Source organism: Monodelphis domestica, chromosome 3 (genome assembly GCF_027887165.1).
Source record: "Monodelphis domestica isolate mMonDom1 chromosome 3, mMonDom1.pri, whole genome shotgun sequence".
Taxonomy (NCBI): Eukaryota; Metazoa; Chordata; class Mammalia; order Didelphimorphia; family Didelphidae; genus Monodelphis; species Monodelphis domestica.
In genome coordinates this window covers 158,773,475-158,799,501 of record NC_077229.1, presented here as the reverse complement: position 1 = coordinate 158,799,501, position 26,027 = coordinate 158,773,475, and the positions used below count along the sequence as shown (strand labels likewise).

The following is a 26,027-nucleotide window of genomic DNA, read 5'->3' as shown; positions in this document are numbered from 1 at the left end:
TTTGTGTGCTATATTTCTGTGACCTAATGTATGGTCAATTTTTGTGAATGTGCCATGTGGTGCTGAAAAGAAGGCGTATTCCTTTTTATCCCTATTTATTTTTATCCATATGTCTATTAATTCTAATTTTTCTAAGATTTCATTCACTTCTTTTACCTCTTTCTTATTTATTTTTTGATTTGATTTATCTAAATTTGATAATGGTTGGTTCAAATCTCCCACTAATATGGTTTTACTGTCTATTTCCTCCTTCATTTCTCCTAGTTTCTCCATTAGATATTTGGGTGCTATGCTATTTGGTGCATACATGTTGATTAATGATATTTCCTCATTGTCTAAAGTCCCTTTTAACAAAATATAATTACCTTCCCTATCCCTTTTGATCAGGTCTATTTTTGCTTTGGCTTTATCAGATACCATGATTACCACTCCTGCCTTCTTTCTGTCAGATGAGGCCCAGAAGGTCTTACTCCATCCTTTAATTCTGACCTTGTGGGTGTCAACCCGCCTCATGTGTGTTTCTTGAAGACAACATATGGTAGGGTTTTGGATTCTAATCCATTCTGCTATTCGTCTACGTTTTATGGGTGAGTTCATCCCATTCACGTTCAAAGTTATGATTGTCATTTGTGGACTCCCTGGCATTTTGATAGCCTTCCCTAATTCTAACCTTTTCTTCTTCGGCTCTACCTTTTAGTCCAGTGATTTACTTTGAATCAGTCCCCCTTGTCCCCTCCCTTGATGTTTCCCTTTTTAGTCCCTCCCTTTTTCTTTCCTCCCCCTCCCCCCTCTCTTTCCCTCCCTTTTTGTTTTCCCTTCCCCCCCCCCCTTGGTTTTCCCTTCTTCCTACCCTTGTTGGGTAAGATAGAATTCAAGATCCCAATGGATCTGGATGTTTTTCCCTCTCAGAGTTGATTTCCCTGAGATTAAGGTTTAAGTAAAAAACCCTCTCTTCCTCTCCTTCTTATAGGAGTTTTCTTCCCCTCCCCTTCCCATGTGAATCGTTGTGTGAGAAAGATTATTCTATTTGGTCTTTCTTTACCCCCTATTTATACATTACATTTTCCCCACATGTTAGTATACATAGGTTGATATAAATGTAGTCCTTATAGAAGAGAGTTTGAGTAAAAGAAGAAGATAACATTTTCCCCTTTCCTTAATATTTACCTTTTCAGGTATTCCTTGCTCTTTGTTTTTCGGTATCAAACTTTCCACAGAGCTCTGGTCTTTTCTTTGCAAAAAGTTGGAAGTCTTCTATTTTGTTGAATGCCCATACTTTCCCTTGGAAGTATATAGTCAGTTTTGCTGGGTAGCTGATTCTTGGTTGAAGACCCAGCTCTCTTGCCTTTCTGAAGATCATGTTCCATGCCTTACGATCATTCAGAGTAGAACTTACAAGGTCTTGTGTGACCCTGATTGGCATTCCTTTATATCTAAATTGTCTTTTTCTGGCTTCCTGTAGGATTTTTTCTTTTGTTTGAGAGCTTTGGAATTTGGCAATTACATTCCTGGGAGTTGTCTTTTGGGGGTTTAGTGTAGAAGGTGTTCTGTGAGCTCTGTCAGTGGCTGTATTATCCCCTTGTTCTAGAATCTCTGGGCAATTTTCTTTGATTATATCTTGTATCACGATGTCGAGTTTGGTGTTTATTTCTGGCTTTTCTGGAAGTCCAATTATTCTTAAATTATCTCTTCTCCCTCTATTTTCCAGATCTGTCACCTTGTCGGTGAGATAGTTTATGTTCTCTTCTAATTTCTTGGTATTTTGGCTTTGCTTTATTAATTCTTGCTCTTTTACACGATCGTTGTCTTCTAGCTGCCTGATTCTGGCCTTTAAAGCCTGGTTTTCCTTTTCACTTTGGTCAAACTGGTTTTGTAGATGCATGAATTTCTTTTGCATTATTTCCCACTTTTCCTCCCAGAAGGTTTCCATCTTTTTGGTCATTTCTGATTCAAATTCTTCATGTGTTTGTGGAGAGTTTCCATTTCCTTTGGAAGGTTTCGGGGCATTTTCTTGTGCATCGTCTTCTATCTCCTCCGTATCTTGTATTTTGGTTCCATAGAATGTGTCCAAAGTCACCCCTTTCTTCTTATTTTTCTTGGGATTCTGTGCTTCTGTGGAGTTTGCCATCTCTGAATGGGGAGGATTAGCTTTTCTTATCTCTGTCTGGTTTTCAGAGGCTTTAGTCCTGGGCAGATTGTCGGTTCTATGAGCTTTCCCTGGGTTAAATTGAGTATGCCTTCCGGCAATGACTTTCACTGGAACTGGAATGGAAGGGTCAGACCAGGGGGCCACACTCTCCCCTGGCTCTGTCTGCTTCCCTGCTGCTAAGGTGCCCCCTCAACTGGACTGGGTCGGGTTGCTTTCCGGAAGTTGCCTTCAGAATAGCTGGCCGTGAGGCTGTTTTGTTGGCCCTGAGGGTTGCTGTTGTTTCAGACAACCCTGCTCTCTGCGGGGAAGGAGTCGTGGCTTCCCAGAGCTCCGAGGGCAGTGACTTTCACTGAGACTTGGATAGCAGGATCCAGCTGGTGAGGCTGTCTTGCCCGCCCTGAGGGTTGCTGTTGTTTCAGACTACCCTGCTCTCTGAGAGGGGCAGGGCCGCGGCTTCCCGGAGCCTTGGACTCTGCGCTCCTACCCCTTAGGTCCGAGTGATCTCGGGTTCTGACTTTTGAGGGGGACCGTACCTTTTGGTCCAGGTCCAGGTCCAGGAGGAGGATTCCCAGGGTCTATGCTGTTGATCGTTTTGAATTTCGGCGCCTTAGGAGCTTATAGTTTGAGATCGGTCGGGAAGGGTTTTCCGGAGATCTGAACTTTAGCTTTCTCTAAGCCGCCATCTTGACCGGAAGTCTATGAAGTGACTTTTTAAAAAAAGTCATAAATTCATTTTGAGTTTTATTTTAGGATATGGTGTTAGGTATTAGTCTATACCTGATTTCTGCTAAAATGCTGTCCAGTTTCCCCAAAAGTTTTGTCAAATGATGAGTCCTTATTGTAACTTAGGCTCTTTGGATTTATCAAATATTATGCTATTCTGTTCATTTGTTTCTTCTGTGTGCTATTCTGTACTTATTTGTTCCACTTGACCTCTCTAATGTTTAACAAGCATCAAATAATTCATTCCAATAATTACTCCTTTGTAGTTCAGGGTTTTTTTGCAATGTTATGGATTTAAATAAACTCAAATCAATTCAATAATTATTGAGTTTCTACTAAACAAATTTGCATCAAGATAGTGGAGTTGCAAAGACAGCAAGAAAGAGTTTACATTCTATGGTAAGTACAATAGTTATACAAAAATAGATCTATGCAAAATTAATATGAAGAAATTTGTTGGAGGGAAATCCCAACAATTAAAGGGGCATGAGGGAAAGTCATACATATGAACCGTTACTTGAGTTGTAACTTAAAAGGAATCAGAAAATCCAAAAAGCATAGATGCCTTTCAGACATGGGGAATAGTCTGTGCAAAAGTATGAAGGTAACATAAGGTATATAAGGTATATTTCCTAAATAAGGAACAACAAGTGGGCTATTATGACTGGACCACAGTGATAGGAGGGTGAGAGAGGTAGAAATGTAAAATATCTGGAAAAATTGCTTGAAGAAAGATTATAGGGTACTTTAAAGTGACAATCAAGTGGAACTTATATTTTATCTTAAAAGCCAATGAGTTTAACAACAAAGGGAGAAGAGATGAAGAATGATAAAGGGGATAGAAGGATCAAGTGAGAGTTTTTTGGGAAATGGAGGAGACATGAGCATGTCTATAGGCAGTAGGTGATGAGCTAGTAATCAGTGACAGAGTGAAGATAAATGAGAATGGGATAACAGTGAATAATCTTTTGGAGGAGACAGTGGAAATACTTAGATCAGTAGTAGGATTTGCCTAGGCAAGGGAGTAGAGCCACCTTTTCTGATGACAGAGAGGTAAATGAAGAGAAAGTGGCAGAAGGTACATCTGAGTGATGAGATAAGAAAGAGGGTAAAAGAGAGAGATCTTGGCAAATGGTCTCATTTTTTTTCAGTAAACTATAAGGCATGGGTTCTCAGTCAAGAAGAGGGGAAGAGAGGGAGCCATGAATGTTTGAGGAGGGATACAATGGTTTGGAAGAGATGCTATGGAGAATGGGAGAGTGACATGATAAGAGAGGTGTAGAAAGATTGTCTAGTATCAGTGAGAAACAAGTTAAGATTATGTAACACTGTAGTGGACCTAGTCAGAATGATTGCATCATTTTCTCCACTTCATTAAACAGCAAGGGTGGCTGATGGCAAGAGTCATCCCAAACTCTGGCCTTGTAGGGCACAATCAATGATATGTGAGGGGGCCAAGGGTCTTAAGTGAAGAGAACAGTGTTGCTGTTCATCCATTATTTCATAAAGAATCAGTAATATTATGAGGTGATGTGAACTCATTCATGAATTTAAGTAAGGCAGCATTATCATGTCATCAGTCTCACTCTCTCTTCCAGGCATCAAAGTCTACTGGAAGACAAAAGTCTCAACAAGTGGCAATGATCCAGGATGCAGTGGATGAACTCGGAATCTTTGATGTCTGACCAAGCTCTAAGTGCATTACAGCAACTGATTCAGTCATTTTCATGGCCACTGAAACAAATTGTTCTCATCCAACCATTTCACTGGGGGAAGTCTTCACATGCTTATGGTAGACATCCCCTCATTCACCAACAGGTTTGAGGTCTCTCAGTTACTCTCAAACTTGTTTTGCCTGTCTGTAGAGACACTTTTACCAGGGCGTGGCCACTGCATATGCTAGAGCCAAAGGCTGCGTGAAAGGTAAGCACCGAAGGAGGATGAGCAGCTCTAAGAAGGGTAAACCCTTAAATAAGAGGTATTAATCTGTTTTGAACACCCCATGTACCCCAAGTGAAGAGAACACTGTACAACCAAACTGGTTGACCAAGGGATCAACATGGTAAAAAGGGGAGAGAGAGATTAGTATAAAGTGAATAGCCTGGAGAAAGCACAGGAATTGAGGGATTAAAGGGCTTCATATAGAAAGGCAGAGGGAGAAGTGGAAAGTCATGTCTTGATGATATAGGGGATTTGAGAGTTCTTAAACATGGAGGTGGTGAATTTGTACATTATGGAAAGATCAAAAGTAGGACCATTTTTATTTTGTGGCTTTGGTGGGGTGAAGAAATAGGTCATGGGAAGTGACTACATTGAGGAACTAAGTGATTATAATTTTGAAGGAAGGAGATCAGTAGGTCAGTAAACAACAATTGAAGATTTTGATTGAGTGGAAGATTTAGTCTATATGGATCTCAAAGGAGATGTTACTAAGTAATTGAGGTAGGAGGATAAGCTTGAAGTGGCAAGTAGAAGTAAGGAATATTCCAACTCCCTTGCCTTGACCAGAAAGCTGAGAGAATGAGTGAAAGTGTATAGTATGGTGAGGGGTAAAGGGTGCAAGTTGAGAAGGCAGGTTTCTATAATTGGGAAAAGATAGGAGTAGGAGATGAAAAAATTTTTCATGAAGTTAAGTTTATTGCTTATGGAATTAGAATTCTAGAGGGCACATGGGAAGGAATTGGGTAGGTTTGGTTGGGATTTGGGATAGGAAGGTTAAAGGGCCTGGGTAAAAAGAATTGAGTTGTGGGGAATAGGAAATAGATGATGACTTACAAAGATTCATAATCTCTAGGATGTATAGGGTCTGACCAGGTGTAAGTATGTAAACATATTAATTATGTAATGAAAGGTGCATCTTTTCTCTCTAGGAAAGGCTGTAGACATGCAGAACAAGATGTAACGCCCCTATTTCTCCTTTCCTTTTCTCTCTACAGGCTGGAGATGAGGCAAGAGACATCAGGAGATATAGCAAAAGATGGAAGGTACAAGGTGGTCAGAAAATAAGGAGTATCTCACCACACCTCTACACAAGAGGTTAGAAATCAACCAGTTGTAGCTGCAGGTACAAGTTGCTCTGCACAAGAAGAGATGGAATTTACTGGATTGCACCCTGCTCATGTTTTCCTGTATCAGTTATATTGAGTGCTGGTACCCTATAAAGCATCTTAAGGAAAAATCATAAGTAATACAAAAGCCAATGGTCTGAATAAACAGAAGTGGATGAAAAATGCATAATGCAGTGAGGTCTCTGCTGACTGGGCAGTCAGTCCATTGTGTTAGTCTATAAGTATAGGGATTGAAAGGCTCTGCCCATAGACTGATATCAGGGCTCAGATTTGATTAAGAGGAGTTTAATTTGGGAAAACATTTTGTCTTTTTGATGATCCCAAACTGTCTAAATTCAGCCTCTTAAACCATTTCCCCCATAATACAATATAGCTGCAAATCATAGACCACTATTTTTTCTTAGAATTAAAATTATAAAACCAAAATCTGAATAGAAAAGTCCATGTGGGCATAGCAAATATAGCATACCATGTTATCAAATATAGCTTTCACCTGAGAATCATAAAAAAGACATTATCAAGGTCATGTATAACTGGAAAGGTAGTAGGTTAGAAAGTTAGCAAAGATAAGGGAGATAATAGATGAACAGCCTACTCTATTAATATAAATAGTATAATATGATTAGGGAGAGTCTTATTTTTTAATTAAGTGATTTTATATAGAATTCAATACATGTAAAATTGGTTTGATGTTAAAAGGAAGAGAGAAAAAGATTCAAGTATGTTAGGTAGCTCCTTTGGAGAATTTATGAAAGACATGGGCAAAAGCCACATAGGATGAGAAAGCAGTGAAGAGCTTATGACTATCTACTGTAATAAGGTATTTGTTAATTAGGTAAGGAATTAGAGACTTGATAAATTGAAATAAGTGACAGAGCTGATGACATGTTTTTGAATAAGCTGGACTTCTTTAATTCAAAGTGGAACCTTAAAGGGATGATGGAAAAGAATTTTCCCAAGGAGCCTTGGGAAAGGTCAGTTAACCAACAATCACTCTTTGGATGATCCTGGTTAAAGAAGTGTGTCCAAGGAGCTTGCTCTGAGACATTTGGAAGATTTAGAGAGAAGATAACTTGAAACATCTTGAGACAGTTGCTGTGTAGTTCCTCTGGAATTTCCACCAGGGGGCAGTGGAGTGAATCTGTCTGTGTGAAGGATCTGTTATAAGGAAAAGATATCTAGGTTTTGTGTTTTCAGAGGGTTCAAGGAGTATCACACAGAAAAGAATAGCTGATATCCAAAAGCTGACTGCTACAAAAACTAAGCAGCAGCTCAGAGCTGTTCTTGGAACAACTGGGTTCTGTAGACAATGTATACCTGATTACAGCCAGAAAACCAAGTATCTAATTGACTTGACCAGGAACACAGAACCTGAACCTCTGAAACTTAAGCCTGAACATCTGCAAGCTCTTGCTAAGCTTAAGAAAGCCATTTTGTCTTCTCCTATTTTGGGTATCCCAGGCCATGCAAAGCCATTCCAATTATTTGTTAATGAGACCAAAGGAATTCCTTCTGGGATATAAACATAAACTTTGAGACAAAGTTATCATCCTACTGGGTATTTTAGTTGTCAGCCTGATCCCATAGCTGCAGGTACTGTACCTTGTCTAAGGGTGGGGGTGGGGGGTGGGAAGGTGGGGAGCTGCTGCTGCTGTTGTTAGTCTAGAAGTCAGCTGATTTAGTTTTGGGATGTCCATTGACTGTATACTGTTCATATCACATCGAAGCACTAATGAGAAAATTTTGTACTCAAGTTTATTCAGATCAAAGAATTTCTAAGTATGAAATTATTCTCCTGGGTAGTGAGAACATCCAGTTAAAAGAGGTGTACTGTATTAAATCCTACTACACTTCTTGATCTACCAAAACATGGTGAGTCATTTTGGTATTATTCAATGATGGTTCTTCATATTAGTGTAATGGTGTTCATTGTACTGGTACTGCAGTGGTCACAGAATTTGAGACCCTGTGGTTTGGCTCATTACCTGAAAATCTTAGTGCTCAAGGAGAGGAGATAGTGGTTTTGAAGCAAGCCAGTCTTCTAACTGATAGCAAAAGTGCAAATATCTATACAGACTCTCGGTATACTTTTTCAGTATGTCATGCAACAGGAAAAATCTGGAAATAATGAGGTTTTATTATTGTATCAGAAAAAATCAATTGCACATGCAGAAATAATAACTCAGATGCTGGATGCTATCCAGAAACCAAAATAGCAAGCAGTAATCCACTGAAGAAGCCATACTTTTGTTAGAGACTCGGTGTCTAAAGGAAATCATAGAGCTGATGTAACTGCAAAATATACAGCCCAGAATGCTCCAGTGTATGTTAGGAATCTGTCAACTATTGAGTCTGCTGAATAACAAAAGGCTTATGTAGACTCAGAGATTCAAATATAGAAGGAGAAATTTGGAGATAGGAAAGAACATCGGTTGCAGACAATGGGAAACTGCTCTGACCAAAAGGTTTTTACACCTATTTGTGTCAAGCCATACATAAAAAAAGGTCATTTTTTTGGTACACAAGCTGTTGTAGATTCTGTAAAGAGATCATGAGTAGCACCAGGAATAAGTACTGTTGCAAATAGGATCTGTAGTAGCTGTTCTGTATGCCAAAAATTCAATCAAAGTGCATTCAGAAAAAAAGGTTTAGGTGGTAGACCTTTGGCATACTGTCATTCGAGAGTTTGCAAATAGATTATATAAGCATGCCAAAAGCTGGAAGATACAAGTTTTGCCTTGTAATTGTAAATCGGTTAACAAAGTGGCCTGAAGTATTTCCATATACTACAAATACAGCTAGCTTTATGGTAAAAATGCTTAGGGAAATTGTTCCTAGATTTGGTGTTCCAATTACTATAAGCTCAGACAGAGGATCTCATTTTACTAAAGACATTCTGAGAAGTGTTTATGAGAATCTGGAAATAACATCTAAATTTCATTGTTCCTTATGATCCACAAAGTTCAGGTCAAGTGGAGCATTTGAACAGGGAACTCAAGACTATGGTAGTGTAAACCTTAAAATTTCTTAGACTTATAAATGTTGGAAATTTCACCATTGGGAAATTTCATACTTGAAAAATTTCCTACTGATAGTCTATTGGAATGTGAACCCCATTGGCATGGGAGGGTCATTCTCCTCCCTACTTAAGATTTCTTTAAGACAGAAACCTTTTGCTGAACAATGGAAAGAGCTTTGACCTATGCTTAAGCATAGAATAGGAAGTTCTTTGAGTCATGATTGATTTTAGAATCGATACAATAGAGATACTTGGAATGACAGAACCAGGTCTTGGAACTTCCAATCTCCACCCTGCTCAGGGTAACAGGATTTAGGAAGGGCTGCAGCAAAGGATCAAGATTTAATTATTTGAGAATATGACCTTCAACAGACATGTGCAAAGCCACAGACCTCTGGGTGGTCCTTGGTTAAGCTAGTGCTCTGAGAAGCTTGCTCTGAAGGAAGCTGGAGGTGGAGGCCCCTGATGTCACGTGAGTGATAGGACTGATCTCTTTCCTTTGCCTCAGCTCTCGCTCTCTCTCGCTCTCTCTCGCTCTCTCTCTCTCTCTCTCTCTCTCTCTCTCTCTCTCTCTCATACTTTTCTTCCTCCTGTTTGTAATTAAACTCCATAAAAGGTTGACTGCTAACTTGAGTTTTCATTAAGGAATTACATAGCTGAATTCCTTGGCGACCTTAAATTAATATATATCAGTCTTTTAAAGTGATTTCCTTGTCACAGTAGGGAAGATTTGTGCTGAAACTCATCTAAAATGGCCAGATATTCTTCCCATAGCTTTGTTTTTCCTGCGTACAACATCTAGAGCAGATTTGCATGTATCATCTTATGAAATGTTATTTGGTCATGCTCCTTTGCAAGCAAAAACTTGTAAGACTGTTTATACATCTCTTTTGGGGGGAGATTGTCAAATTGCTTCATATTTAATTACTTTACAACAAAGGCTTAGAGAATTGCATGATATGGGAGTTTTGATCCAATTTGGTCTATTGGATTATTCTTTCCATAATTTTCAACCAGGTGATCAAGTACATGTGAAAATTTTGGCCAAAACATTGGTTATACAAGAAAGTTGGGTTGGTCCTTATACTACTGTATTAATTTCATCTTCATTAGTGAAAGTATTAGGAAGAGATTCTTGGTTCCATTGTTCTCATGTAAAATTAGTTCATAGAATTGATGATGAGAGTGTGGAAATAGTAGAGGTAGAAGGAGAAATTGCAGAAGAAGAAGAGTTGGTGAATAGCTGTGAAGTGGAAAGCTGAGATTTCATCAGTCAAATTGAGTCTGCAGTCATTAAGATCAGTAAGGAAAGGACCATTCCTGTGGAACAGGAGATTCCTGTAGAAGAGGTGGATTCAGAGACAGCAGAGAACATTGTGCAAAAAGTGAATGATTTACAGAGGACAATAACATAGAAACTTTTAAATAAGATTTTTCAACAATGAGGATCAAGTGATTGATGGGAAAATTTTTCTAAGTTTTGGGTAAAGTAACATAGCATATTTCCATATTACAATGCATTCAACAGTACATATTAATGCCCTAAACTTTGGAGAAGAAGAGCTTTCATCAGACAAGATGAAAAGATGGGAAATCTGAAGTTTGGTAGGCATGTTGCAAACAACAGAAACATAACACAACACAACATAACCATATACATATAAACATAAATATGGTTAGGATACATTGATTCAAGTAGCGAATCAATGACTAGTTACTTGTTATAAGATTTCGTTATATATAAGTGTCCATGTAGATAAATGGATACTGTTTAGATTTTAGATAGCTTAGAATAGTAATAGCATAGGTAGATAGGTTAGTTTTTAGGGTATTTTATTAAGATAGAATATCTGAGTTCAGATGTTAAGTTTTGATGATATTAGTAAGTATATAGGAATATAGTTACAGTTCAGGGTTGATAAGTTAGGGTAGGGGTAGAAAATTACATTACAACACACATTACATATTACACATTATACATATATGTAAATATATAGTGTGTATTATAGTTAGGGTTGAAAAATTGTATTATAGAGTAGGTATATATGTAGCATGTGTGTAAATATATGTATGAGTGTATATAAATATACGGTAGCATGTGTATATGTGTGTATTATATGTATATATGTACAAATCATGTATATGTAAGATGTCATACTGATTAAGTTCTTTAGATAAGTAGAAGCACAGTTCTATGTAACACTTTTGAGTTTTATGTAATAATAATAAAGTTTTAATTTAAAATAAGATTGTTTTGAAGTTTCATCTACTTTTGAATGTATTTTGCATAAGTAAGTTTTGCCAGAATGGTTTATTTTTTTAATAAAAACTTATGCAATATTGTGTTTATTGTACTTTTTCAAAATTTTCTAATTTTTGTGTTTATACATTGTGATAATTTTGATAGGATTGTTTTCTGTATTAGTTTATAAGAATAGTATTTTTATGACTTGTTTTACATGAAGTTTTGTGTTTGTATTTCTATTTTGAATTTTTGCTTGTTTTGATTTTGCTTATGTTTGCTTTGTATTTTGAACTTTGTAACTTTGTAATAAAATCCTTGTATATTTTTTCCCTTTTCCTTTTCTTGGTTTGAATTCTTAGTGTAAGGTAGTGTTACAAAGGATAAGATAAGTGAGTATACGCTGTTTATTATTTGGGGTGAGAATTTTAGTTTAGGTGGGATTTAAGTTTGTTAGTGCACAAATACCAAAACATTGTTTTCAACACTATTTTGGCTTTGTGCAAAGGGGGGAACTGTTATAAGGAGTAGATGAGTTAGGTTTGCAGAACATGAGACTAGCAGAAGAGAGAATTCTGGAATCTTGAAAAGGGGGAGGAAGGTTAAGCTGGAAGAAACCTCAGGGACTGTTAGGCTGTCTGTCTCTCTCTGGATCTGATCCTGGAGGGTATGGCTGCCAAGTCCTGGCAGTCCCATGCCCCATATGCCACAAACTTTGCGCCTCAGTCTTTGGACTTCAAAGCCACATGAGGGTACATCAATAGATGATAATGCACAAAGACAATTGTCATTCTCGGTCACCAAGAGACACCACTCCTGAAAGTATGACTCAGTTCGGCATTATTGCTATGTTGCTGGTTGTGTGCTGTGTGTCCTGAAGAAGATCTGAGGAGGCTGTGTCATCTGAAGCTGGTTGTAAACTGAGGTCCAAGTCCATTTGGACTCAGAACCTTACCCCTGGTATTTGCCAGTATCTCCCTTAACATCAAGAGGGTTAGGGCAGAATAGGTGTACAGGGACTGGGTTTAAAGTTAAGCATATCAGGGAGATAGTGTAGGAACTTAATAAGAAGACCCTTCATGGGAAGGCTTTAGATTTTGGGTTACTTTAGTTAGTAATCTCAGTGATAGGATTTCTCCTTACCTTTTCAAACTTTCCCATATTTAATAAAATACACTCCCAGTTACTGAGGTTTGTTATTTATGTATTGGTCTCAGTCCAGGTCTGGACTGGGTTTCTGTTGGCCTTCCCAAACCACAGTTATCAATCTGATGTTGGCCTAATGGTAACCCATGAGATCCCATCCCTAATACCACCCTATTACAACACTAACAGGCTGAAGAGAAAGAGATGGTGAATTTCTGATTTAAGGAGATTAATAATTAGCTTAGGATAGTAAGTTAGACATTATATATTTTAGATAGAATAAGGAGTTGTCAGGCTTGAGAGATCAAGCAAGAAACAGTTTCGCTAGAGAAAGATTTGGGAGGGTCTCAAATTTAGCTAATATTTATTAGATATAGGAAAATATATCTCCTAACCTTTAATTCAATATTTAGATTACCTTTTCCTATCTCTGTTCCTTTAGAATTTAATATAAATAAAAACATTTTTTGCATAACTGATCTCCAGCTGATTCTATTCAACCAACTAGTTCAACCATCAAACCCCCCAAACTGAATCTCCAACAGTCTATCAATAGACCATAAATAGCTACCAATTAATAACAGATCAAATTCCCTATATGTGGAGGAGAGAATTTACATGCATGCAAAGGATGTTCCATTTTGGAATATTACCAGGAAAAACAGTTGGAGTCAAGCCAATGGCTGAAGGACTGGACTGGGCTTTTGGCTTTTGGCTGATGGCGGTGACGGGGCTGGCTGACTGAGGTGAAGGAAAGAAGCTAATTGTATCTCTGGTACTGACCTGGCTGATTGACAGAAGAAGAAAGAAGACGTCTACAGTTGTTCTCATATCTCTCTGACTGACTTTGCGTCACAATTGTAACTGATTGCCATTTCCCTCAATATTCTCCTGAGCAAGGCTCCCTATGTTGGTTGTCTCTCGAACTGAGGATGACGATTGTCTTTGTGCGTTTTTGTGCACAAAGACACCCGTGCATGAAGATTTAAGTGGAAAAGTCGATGCACAGAGACAGTCCCACTCTCTCGACGTTGGAAGCCTGGGTCCAGTGGCATGAAAAGTCGTTACACCTGGAGACTTCCTCAGCTGCATTGGATGGCCGTGTTGTCTTTTGTGCTCCATCACGCCCTAAGCACTCCACAGTGCCTTGCTGCATCGCCATCTCAGCGGTTGAACCTTCTTGTTGGTTTCTTCCGCCTGTTCCGCCGAAGCAGTCTTCACATGCTGGGTGAGCAAAGCCCTAGTTCACCAGGGGTCGACATCGACCCGATGGCTACCCTCACAAGGTTTAGCCAGCCTGTCAAAGCTGTTGCCCGGGGTGTGGCCGCTGCCGCATGCTAGCAGCTACTAGGAGCCACAAGTGAGAGCTGGGTGTCAGGTGAGGGTCAATGGCTGGAGAGCTGCCCTAGAAGGGCACGACAAGCCCTCCATACCAGAGATATTACCCCTCCCTGAGCATCCCATAAAGAACAGGGAAATCCTATCCCTCTTACTTTAGCCTCCATCCTTGTCCTGTCTTCCCCAAATAAATCCTTACTTGAGAAAAGAGAAAAGAGTATTTCCTCTGAAATCTCATAGCTCACACTGAGTGAGTGAAGAAAGGGGGGAAGGGGGATACTGAAAGGCTTCTGAAGAGAGGGAGGAAACAGGAGGAAAAGGGAGGAGGGTAGGCAAACCTTGATCCATTAGTTATCTAATATACAATCAATATACACCCCCCGAAATATCTATCTATTACAGATAAAGCTATAGAATTGGAGGAAGTAATTACACTGATAAGGTCATATATCTAAAGTATTGAATTATTAAAGAGTTTCAATATTAACAGTGACACTGTTAAAACTGTACTGGTTTATTTTTATGCATCAATATGGGTGAGTTCTAATTCCATTTATTCCTTCCAAAGTTTGCTTCTGAAAAAAATTTAGCTAATTACTAACTTTTAACCTTTTCTTTAAATATTACTTAGAAAATGGATAAAAATAAGTCTTTTCTAATTTCAGGAACAACACTGGTTTTAAATGATCAACTATAACTTCTTATTAGTTATACTCTTGTTTGTCACATTCCTTGAGAATTTTCAGGTGACTACTGCTTTTTTTTCTGATAATATCTTTGACAGTACCTTCTTTTAATTACATTTAATAAAGGGTCTCATATCATATTCCTGGGTTCAGATTGATGCAAATAAATTAGTAATCTAGTCTGTACTAGAATTCTTTTCCCTAGGTTGAGCTTTAAATGCCCCAATGATTTTTTAGACATGATTTTATATTTTTTGTGTTGAATAGTTCTCTTAAAATTTTTTTTTTTGACGCATTTTATTCTTCATTTAATGTCTCTCGCCTAAAGGCCAAACTTCTTGATTTCTCCTTTTTAAAAAGATTGTCTTAAAGTAAAAGGAGATATACACTTTTTTTTTAACATTTTGGGAAAAGAATGAAAAATTACAGGGTATGTGAACTTTAGATTACTCCACCCTACGATTAGTCTAACCAAAAAAATCAGGAATGTCTATACTCATACTTAAGGATTAAATATTTAGGAGGATGGCCTATGACATACATGTGCTAGCAAATGACAAGTCAGAAACAACTGACAGACCCCTGTGCTGTCCTAAGTCAAGCCTAAGATATGATTGGTACATGGGAGATGTAGGAAAGTGATGTAAAACTGTCTATATATTTCACGTCACTTCCTCTCTCCGGCATCTCGGATGGCAGAGAGGTAGCTGGCAGCAGCTGGCTGAGTGTGTCGGCACCTTGGCATCGCAGCTGCTATTGTCTGGTTTTTAGTGGTGAATTTTCCTTGATACCATACTGGAGGAAGCATAGTAACCTAGTTCGGTGAGGCATCTTCTCTGAGATCTCTCGGAGTTTTAGGCTGATTCTTTCTCTTTTACCTTCCAAACATTATCTACTTAGAAGCTTCTAATCTTCAGAAACCTTGTGGTGGAGGATTCTGAACTCCCCCTGGCACAGGCCAGGCAGGAGAAATCCTATAACCTCTTCCTCTCTCTTCTCCTTGATTTCTTCTCTATATATTGATGATTAAACCACCATATATTTCCAAACTGACTTGGGCATTTTTATTTGGGATATCCCCTGGCGACCAAAAATTAAATTTAGATTAGGTCACGCCCCTAAATTATCCTTACAGTTAATATTTATTAAACTGTCTTTCTTCCACTTTTCAGTGTAAGATCTGACTTTTTAAAGAAACATCTAAACTCTTCTATTTCAAAAAGCTACATTAATTTAAAATGAACATTTCCCCAAAAGATTGTAAAATTATATTTTGAAGCAATACCAATTGATTTGTTTTCACCTTTACTAAGAAAAATGAATTTTTATGGAGGAAAACGAGGAGTGTAGAGGTAGGAAGATTTAACTGCTATAACAATAGCATTTTAAGGTTGCAAAGTACTTTATATAAGTATATTAGCTCATTTTATTATCACAAAAACTCTTGAGACATAGGTGATATCATCTTCATTTTATAGATGAGGAAAGAGACTCTCAGAGTTCAAGTAACTAGCCCAGAGTCACATAGCCTTTAAGTATTTGGAAAAGAATTTGAACCCAAGTCTTCTTGACTGTGGGTTCAGGGCCCTTTCCACTGTGCCTCCCAGCTACCTTTCTATCTAGTTTTGGTGCTCTTTCCACCTTACCATGTTAGCCTAATAGTACATAGCTGCTGTTACGTCTACCATAATTAAGGCTCAATAACTTACTTATAACAAGAATTTTAACTGACAACCCAAGTCTAAGTACAGATTGTACAACTGGATGAATCTGGATGCCAAGCTGACTTCATATAATCCTTGAAGGAGATCTCTAATGAAAAGCTTCAGGAATCTATGTACTTAGACTTGTGTTAAACTGTTTTGTTTGATCATTCTTAAAAAGTATAAATGGTATTCTTTTCAAACTGGCAAATGACAGAAAATTGAGGGATATACCTAGCACACTTCATATTAAGATCCAAGTAAATCCTGAGTAGCTAAAAGATGAGGCTGACTTTTAACACAATGTGATTTAATATTTTTAAAAAGTCTTGCATTTGGTTTTAAAAAAATCAGTTTCACAAGTACAATATGGGGGATGTATATTCAAACAAGAGGGGAGTGAGGGAACAAGCATTTATTAAGGACTTACTATCAATACTTTCTCATTCAATCCTCACAACCACCCTGGGAAGTTCTGACACATAGTGGACACTTAATAAATAAATGTTTGTTGATTGATGTAGTTGCTATTATTATCATCCCTGTCTTATAGGTGAGGAAACTGAGGGCAGAGGGAGGCTAAATGATTTTTCTAGGATCACATAGCTAGTTAAGTATATGAGGTTAGATTTGAATTTAGGTCCTCCTGACACCAGGTCCAGTGCTCTATCCACTGTGTCATCTAGCTGACATAAGGTTATTTGAAAGAAAGAAAAAACACTTTTTTTTTTTTAGTGAATAATATCAATGTGAGTCAAAAGTGACTCGTGATATTATAGCCAAAAAGGCTAAGGTGATAAAGGGGGATGGTAAAAGGAAAGGTGAGTGAACCCCTGGGATGATGGATTAAAGGTAGGTCAAACCTTGTTGCTGATCTAACCCCCAAGGATATACACTCCCTGTCTGGACAGAGGGGCTAATAGCTGCCCTCTGTCCCCTTACAAATAAGATGATAAAACAGATAAAGCAGAGGGATTTATCAGAATTGGGCACAACACAGGAAGGGAGAATGATGGGTGATTCCGAAGTTTTGTGAAACTGTGATAGAGACATGAAGAGAGAGAGGTTTTGCAGGACTTGTGGACTAAGATGCAAGAACCAGGATTCCAATGGAATGTTCCCAGGAGGGGCAATTGGGGGCTTTTGCTAGCCACACTGAGAAGAGAAACTTTGGTTTTTGGGACTTGGTCTCTGACTGGAAGTCACTCTCTTGCTCCCTGGAAGTTTGAGGCTGACTGAAAGACCTTTTGTGAGGCTGACTTGGTTTGGGGGGTTTCTCTGACTCTGAGCAGTGGAAGCTGATCAGGGGAGAAGCTTTTGAGTTGGTGGTCTATAAAGAGAGTTGAGCTGGCCAGGAGAAAAGGAGAGAATTTGAACTTTGCTTCTTTCTGGGTTTAAGCTTTGAGACCTGGCTGATTTGTGAAGAAGAAAGAAGATTTTGAACTGCTGTTGTCCTCCATCTCCCTAACTTTCTCAGAGTCACAGTTTGTGACTGGAATACTTCCTCAAACCTTTCTAAAATTATCTCCATAGTCTAGGGAAATCTTCATCCCTCTTACCTCAGTTTCCCATCCTGTTATCCCAATAATCCTCTTGCCTGAGAAAGCAATTGGAGTATCTTTATAGTTCACTCAGGAGGGATGGAAGAAGCAAAGGCTTCAAGAAGATTTGGGAGGTGAGGGAGGCAAAAGGGAGAGGTTGGTTAAGGGAGGGAGTGAGGAAGGAAGAGGGTTAGGAAATAGATTGATCAATCAGCAATCAGTAGGGATCAACAGGCAAACCCCAGAGTATCCTCCAGCATCCCTGTACGGCAGCATCCCTCAGCATTTCTCTGTTCTTTCTCCATTACCAATAAGCAGCCTCAGGTTCCCTCAGCAGTTCTCTCAAGTCACAAGACAGAGGACAACAGTCTATTCAAGCAATAATAGTTTTCAGTCAGTTTACTCTTTATTACAAAACCTAATCTTCCTGGGAGACCCTCCCTGGTAAAAATCCCTTGATGGAAGAAGATCAATGGCTGCTGAATCAGGTCTTTGCTTTATGCCTAATTCTCTAAGAGATCTTCCTCCAGGACCAACCTCCACCCACTACCTTCTTTTCCTTGTTTAAAGATCTGACTGCTTTTGAATAAACAAACACTATTTATTTGGGATAGGATAATTATGATGGGATTAGGGAAGAGGTAAAACAGGAATTCTCTAAGATAAAACACAGTTGATGATGAAGGGTCCTTCAGCCTTAGAAGCTTTCTGTCTTCTTGAGTCCCCTGTGCTGGCTTATCCTAATCTAATGTTAAAGTTACAACAACTGTCTTTAAGAATAGCTGACACAGAGGTAGATGTTTCTGTCCTCAAGACAGACTCAGCCCTCCCTTCAGTGAAAAACCTCTGAGGTAGCTAAATATCCAGTCAGTCCACAGAGATCTGGAGATGACAGAGATCAGGATCAATACACAGACAAAACAGACATCAAGTTCAATTGGGAAATCCTCAGGATAATGGTGGGTTTCTAATCCTGAAATCAGGAACAAAGCTGCTTTCAGTTCAAGGCCATAGAACCAAAACTCTTGTCCCTTGGTTATTTTCCCAGAAGCCCTCTCTCCAACATTCCAACTGTCCTGTCTGTCACTCTTGCTTCTCCATCATTCCACTTCACCTCTGTGTAAAATCCTTTTCTATCAGGAATCATATTTAGTTGAAAAGTTCTATATAAATAAAACGAATGTAGCCAAGATTAGAAGGAAAGCAATTAAGTTAGGGGGGCAGAAATTTATGGACAATTTCAGATAGATATTATTCAGATAATATATTTTATGCATTATAAAATATATAAGAATATAAGCCATTCCCCAATTAATAAATGGTAAAAAAGATATGAACAGTTTTTAGATGAAGAAATCAATGGTATATATACCTATATGAAAAAATGCTCCAAATCATTATTGGTTTGAGAAAGGAAAATCAAAACTACTCTGAGATATCATCTCATACTGATCCAACTGGCTAAAATGATAAAGGACAAAATGATAAATGTTGGAGGGGATGTGCAAAAATGGGGCTATTAATGCATTACTGGTGGGACCATGGAATCCAATCATTTAGGAAAATAATCTGCAACTCTACTCAGTTATAAAACTGTGTACTTCTTTTGACTTAGTCATACCACTATTAGGTTTATTTCCTAAGGTGACCAAGGAAAAAGGAAAAGAAACTATTATTTTCTAAAATAGTTATAGCAGCTGTTTTTGTGGTGTCAAAGAACTGGAAACTGAAGGTATGTCCATCATTTGAAGAATGGCTGAACAAGTGGCAGTATATGATTGTAATGGAATACTATTGTGTCAAAAGAAATAACAAACAAGGCAATCAGGGGGAAAAAAACAAAACTAAAAAGGGCTTATTATATGAAGTGCTACGAAGTGAGCAGAACCAAAAGAACATTGTACACAGTAACAACAATAACGTATGATCAACTGTGAATGACTTAACTATTATCAACAAGGCAAAAATCTAGGATAAATCCAAGGAACTCATTCTGAAAAAGGGTATACACCACAACAGAAGGAACAAATGGGAGACTGAATGCAGACTGAAACTTACCATTCTTCACATATTTCCTCCATGAATTTTTCTCTAGTGTAGTATGTGTCTTGCTTCACAATATGAATTGTACGATAATATATGTAGAACCTATATCATATTACCTGCCTTCTTGGTGTAAGAGAGGAAAGCAGATTTTTCATGCTGGAAGACCATGTCAAGTGGGGGAAGAGCAGGAAGGAGAGAAATTTCTGAAGAAGGAACAGAGGAACTGAGAAGATCCAAAGAGTTGAACTCACTTCTCTTTGGGAAGCCCATCAAGGAGGTTGATCTGAGTGAACCTCTGAGCCTGGAGCATCCTCCTGTGAAACCAGACCCCAGTATCCAGTGGAAGACAAACCAGAATGACTAGGACATTACCAGAAAGCTATTCATCACAAGAAGACAGCCTCTAGACAGCCTTGAATTTAATATCATGGTTAGGACAGCTAGGAGTCAGAATAACTCTCACAACTAACCCAAGGGTCAGGCAGGCAAAGCCTGACCCTGCAGGATTTGGGGAGAAGGGGTTCAATTGCTATTTAAGGACTTCCTATTTCCTACCTTCCTATTGCCATATCCCACAACTCACTTGCCCTACCTTTCACTTGTTCCATTAGAATAAATAGCTATTTGCTAGATCAAGTGCCTGCTTCATAATATCCAAGAAGAAAGACTTAGAGATTGGGGGAAGGAAAGTTACAATTCTCTCCTCAAAGAAGGAGAAACTGTCTGTCTTGTATTTATTTCAATCAAGTCTCTGAGGAAACAGTAACCTGTGATTCTGAAGGCAACCAGAGTAGGGTTTAACCAGGGAAAGAGAAAAGGAAACCAATCTATCCCCTCTCTCCTACTCTTGGCTCCATTCCATCTCTACCACACTCTGGTCCTGAATTCAGTGGTGGGAGACTCCATTTCTCTCCCTCTATTACATTGGGAAGGGGGGAGGAAAAGGATGGAGGGTGAGAACATGGATTTCAAAATGTCAGAAAACAAATATTAAAAATGGTATTGACCTGTAATCTGGGGGAAATTTTTTTTTAAAGAAAGCATTACTTTTAGGACTGAGGAAGTGAAAATTGTGCTATACCCTATGCAGACCATATCTGGAGTTATGGCCCTCAGTTCTAGAACAACAACAACAAAAAAAAGACATTAATAAATAATACTTTGAGGAAGGGCAATCAGACTTGGAAAACAGCTATGCATTATGTCAAAAAAAGGAATGGAAAAAACCAGCAGTGATTATCCTGAAGAAAAGAAGAGCTTTTGAAACAAGGAGATAGAGAAGAGTGGAGCATAGGTGAGAATGTAAAAGCTGTCTTTTAACTACCTGAAGTACTACCATACCGAAGAGGGGTTAGAGAGACTTATTCTATTTGGCTCTTAAAGACATGATCAAAAAAGCAACAGGTGGAAGTTTCAAAAAGATAAATTTAGATATAGGCTTAAAATCAAGAAAAACTTAAAGAGCTATCCCAGAAAGGAATGTTTTGTCTGGGTACAAAGCAGACACCCTGAAAGTAGGAGTCTTTCAATTGAAGCTGGTGTCCAGTTAGCTACATTATACTAACAATTCTTTTTTGAGGTAGACCTGTTAGCTACTGAGGCCCCTTCCAATTCTAAAACTAGATTTTCTGACTGTAAAGTAGTAGGCTATGTAGAATAATCAGAATAAGCAGGTTAAAAATATTCAAACTGAGTGAGTCTTCCAACTAATTTTTAATCCTATTTAGGGGCCCTTCAATCTTTTCTCTTTTAAAGACCATTTGTGGGGCAACTTTAAAAAATGTCAATAGTTGTTAAGTAACATTTGCAAATAATGAATCTACCTTTATATACAAAGAGTGAAAATATGAAGAATTATTACTGAAAATTATATGATTTCATATCAGGTTATATATTCATACCATATAGTCTTCTCTTCATGGTGAAAACATTTTTATTAATAACAATAATATTTTTGTACTTTTATTAAATGTCTGTCTTTCTAACATATACACATGGATATACAATTATCTACCAGTACAATGACTAAAAAAACCTGAAGGAAGCTAAATAGTAATATAATAGATTCACTGGTAATAGACCATGCTAATTACACCAATACAGGTAGCTAGAGACTCTGCCTCTATGATATCCCCTTATTTGTCATGCATTTTATATAAAGCTTTTATTTCTGAACATAGTACTTTTATTTTAATTATATATTATGCTACTTTAATTTTGTAAAAACCATCATGATACTTACCATCTATTGAATGAGACTGAATGCATTTATTTCCCTATCTCTCCTTGGCTACTTCAATTAGCAAGTTAATGATTCAAAATATAGGCAAATTTTAAAAAATATATTCATACCTCCCAAAAAAACTAAAGAAAAATTATATCTGATTCATCATACCATTAGGATGGAAGCAAAATCAAAACCTAACTCAATTTTCTCTTTCTTCGATATTTCTTTTTCTCACAGACCTCTTTTCTCTAAATAACTAAAAGCTAAGTGAATATAACCACTTTTAAGCCTTTTCTCCTAACCCTGGGGGTTTGAGAGAAAGGTGTAGCTTCTTTAAGAGTAGTGGTTTTTTTCAACTAAAATTATAGACATTAATCAAGCAAAAACATTTATTAAATGCTTACTATGTGCCAGACACTGTGCTAATAATAAGCACTAGTGCTATAAATACTTAACAAATATTTTTGAAATTGATATTGTGGAAAATAACACAATTTTTACAACTAATCAGGAATGAATGTTTTGGGGAAAGATGGGAACAGAAGATGTAGGCGTTATATTCAGAAGATATAAACAGAATAATAGCTAAGAAATTTCAACATTTCAAACAAAATAAACAGACATGGAGAGCTCTTAAATTTGTTGTGTTTCTGGGAATATTCCTCATTTCTATAGGCACATTTTACTTCCGTTATTGTTTTATGGAATATCACTTGAGTCATGCCAAAAGACATAAGATTGATCAAAATGTGCTAGAATTTGGGAACCTCAAAATTCTAACAATTTGTTTGCTAATAAAATTTCAGGGTTTTTTTTTAGGTGAATAAAGCTTCATTGTAAAGTACAAAGAAATCTGACAACTGTGAATAGTTAATGATTTTTAATGAATAATTATTTTAAAATTCAGAACATTGATACCATATTTTAACAGAAATTTTGTTTTTAGGCTTTTAAATTTATCTTTCATATTTTCAGATCTGATTTCCAATGTTTCCTTATAATTCCAAGTATCCTTGATTTTCTAGGTACTTGCTATAATGACTTATTTTAACAGTATAATGTGTGAATGAATCATCCATATTTACTTTTAGGGGGGAAAAATAGATTTCTATCAAACATCAGGTTTATATGATATGATATGATTATTTTCCAGCATATAGCTTTATTTCCAAATTAAAGAAATGTGATTTTTGCAATGTACCAAAGCACAAATTAGGTATTATTATTATTAGGCTGATCTTTATAATTGTACATGTAGATTAATAAAAGTTTAAACATCAATGAAATAAAATATTAAACATTTCCAATGCCTTTCATTTTAAATCTTTAATAATTATTCTTTAGTCATTTCGTGCAAATCCTCTCATTTTCTTCTACTTGGGTCACTTTCTGAAGTCACATGATACTCTAGCAATCAATAAAGTGTTGAATCTTCAGCTCCCAATTTCCAATTAATCACCTGGCTACATAGAATTTCTCAAGCATGGCTAGCTTTATTTTCTGGATATACAATAAACACAAATCACTTACCACATGAGTGGTCTTCAAAGTATTGCCATCAAATCTGCATAAACTGGAGCTCTCTTCAAAGAAAATATCACACTCTTCTAATTCTTGAGCATTACATGGTGGTTTTTCCTTATCTGGATTTGGATTCTTAAATCAGAAAATAATTAAAACCAATATTAGACATAAGTAATATAATAATGGAAAACCTATAGTTCAACAACATTCAGTGTTTAAATACTAATTTCAATGAGGCTATGCTAAAATAGAATTCTTATTAAGCTGTCATTGCATGTTGGCATATTTGTCAAACTGGTGAATACTTAAATTCTGGGAGCATGAGTCAAATACACAATCAAAAGGACTTAAGATCTTAACAGGTTAGAATATTGGGTGAAATTAAAAAAAAGATGAAAGTGGATAGGGGGAAATGTCATGTCTTAAGACCCAATGTTAAACAGTGGGTTCCAAAACAATTTCTTGAGTAGAGGACAGGGAAGGCCTGGCAGGTCCTCAGAAAAAGATTTGTGGAATGTAATTTTACATGAGTCAATAATGCAACACAGTAGACAAGAGATACAGTAAGAGAAAGTCAACAAACATTTATTAAGCACCTTTATATGAAAGACTCTAGGAAGAAATGAAACTTATTTTGTGTTCTACCTAGGTCAAGCAATATCTGAAGAATGATTGTCAAGTTCTTGATAAGGAATTTTTTAAAAGGACGCTAATAAACCTAGCAACTAGGATGGTGAAGGTCCCTGAGTTCATGTCACACAAAAATCAGTTCAAGAAAGTCAGGATGTGTAGTTTGGAAAAGAGAAGATTTTGGTGGCAAAAGATATGTGTAATGAAATATCTGAAAGACTAAGAGGTCAAAGGATTACAAATGTTCTGCTTGTTTGTCCAAGAGGGCAGAACTAAGAAGAATGAATAGAAATTTCAAAGAAGCAAATTTAGGATTGATGAAAAGAAAACACTTCTTAATAACTGGAATTATGCAAAAAATGAAATAAGCCAGCACAGGAAAAGGAATTAAATTAGGCATCCTCTACCCTTACCCAGCCACTCACAACTGGCCTTCTGCAAACAAAAATGAACATTTCAGATAAGTTATAGAAGGAATCAGGCAACAGTTTTACCAAAAGGCCTATGAAATCTCTTCCAACTTTGAAAACTCAGTGATTCTGGGGCTTGAATTCTTTTTCAAACAACTGCTTTAAAATAAGGGGGTAGAAAATATTCAAAGTAGCACTTTTTGTGATAGCTATGGAGAGCTAGCAAAGGAGCCCTTGCATTTTTCTTCTGACCAGTTGTCTGACCCTTACCATGTGTGGGCTCTGCGGTCCAGGAGGAGCAGCTAGAAATTTAGTTGTTCCTAAGGTCTACTGCAGGCTTTGTCAAGGTGGGCACTGCCTGTGCTGGACTGCACTTCACTCTTCCCCTGGTGCAAAAGACCTTTCCTACCAACCTTCTAGGTGGTATGGGGCAGGAAAACTATTTCATCCTCTCTTTTGTGGGTTATGCTGCTCCATAATTTGTTTTAAGGCATTATTTTTTAAAGCTATTTGGAAGACTGATGATATTTCAGGATGCACCTCTCTCTGGAGGAGAATAATATTTTTCATAAGTCCTTTGGAATTTCCTTGCCTCATTGTATTGATCAGAGTAGCTAAGTCTTTAACAGTTCAGTATTGGTACATTATTGCTGTTTCTGTACAATGATTTCCTGGTTTGTTGACTTCATTCTGCATCAATTCATATAGGGTTTCTTGGGTTTTTCTGAAACCACCTCCCTTCATCAATCCTTATAACACAATAGTGTTCCTTCACAATCGCATGCCACAACTTGCTTCACCATTACCTAAAAGATGGGCATAACCCCTCAATTTCCAATCCTTTGACATCACAAAAAAAAAAAAAGCTATAAATATTTTTACATGAATAGGTCCTTTCCTTTTTCTTTGATCGCTTAAGAATACAGACATAGTAGACGGTATTTCTGGGTCAAAGGTTATGCAGTTTTATAGCCCTTTGGGCATTGCTGAACAAAAATATTTAAAGAGAAGCTTTGCTCCTTTTTAGAGGAGAATTTTTTTTAGTAAGTTTACATTTTAATTAATTCTTCTGGAAAGAAAGCATGTGTGAACTTTAGATTACTCCACCCTACTTACTCTAACAAAATCAGGAATGTCTAGACTCATACTTAAGGATTAAGTATTTAGGAGGATGGTCTATGACAGACATGTACTAGCAAATGACAAATCAGAAACAACTGACAGAAGCCTGGGCTATCCTAAGTCAAACCTAAGATATCATTGGTACATGTGAGATGCAGGAAAGTGATGTAAAACCATCTATATATTTCGCGTCACTTACTCTCTCCGGCCTCTTGGACAGTGGAGAGGTGGCTAGCGGCAGCTTGCTGAACGCGTCAGCATCTTGGTGTGGTGGCTGCTATTGTCTGGTTTTTAGTGGTGAGTTTTCGTTGATATCATACTGGAGGAACCCTAGTACCTAATTCAGTGAGGCTCTTCTCTGAGATCTCTCAGAGTTTAGGCTGATTTTTCTCTCCTTTATCTTCCAAACACTATCCTCTTAGAGAAAGCCTCTAATCTTCAAAGACCTCATGG

The 26,027-nt window shown here is 37.4% G+C and overlaps 1 protein-coding gene across 1 annotated transcript in view; it reads right to left on the bottom strand.

Moving 5' to 3' along the window:
- The window catches only part of NUDCD1 (NudC domain containing 1), a 109,006-nt gene that overhangs the window by 21,246 nt on the left and 61,733 nt on the right, over nt 1-26,027 (bottom strand). Inside the window, exon 8 of the mRNA XM_001369646.4 lies at nt 23,419-23,544. Within this exon, the coding sequence (XP_001369683.1) occupies nt 23,419-23,544 (126 nt within the window). The remainder of the gene's footprint in view (nt 1-23,418; nt 23,545-26,027) is intronic.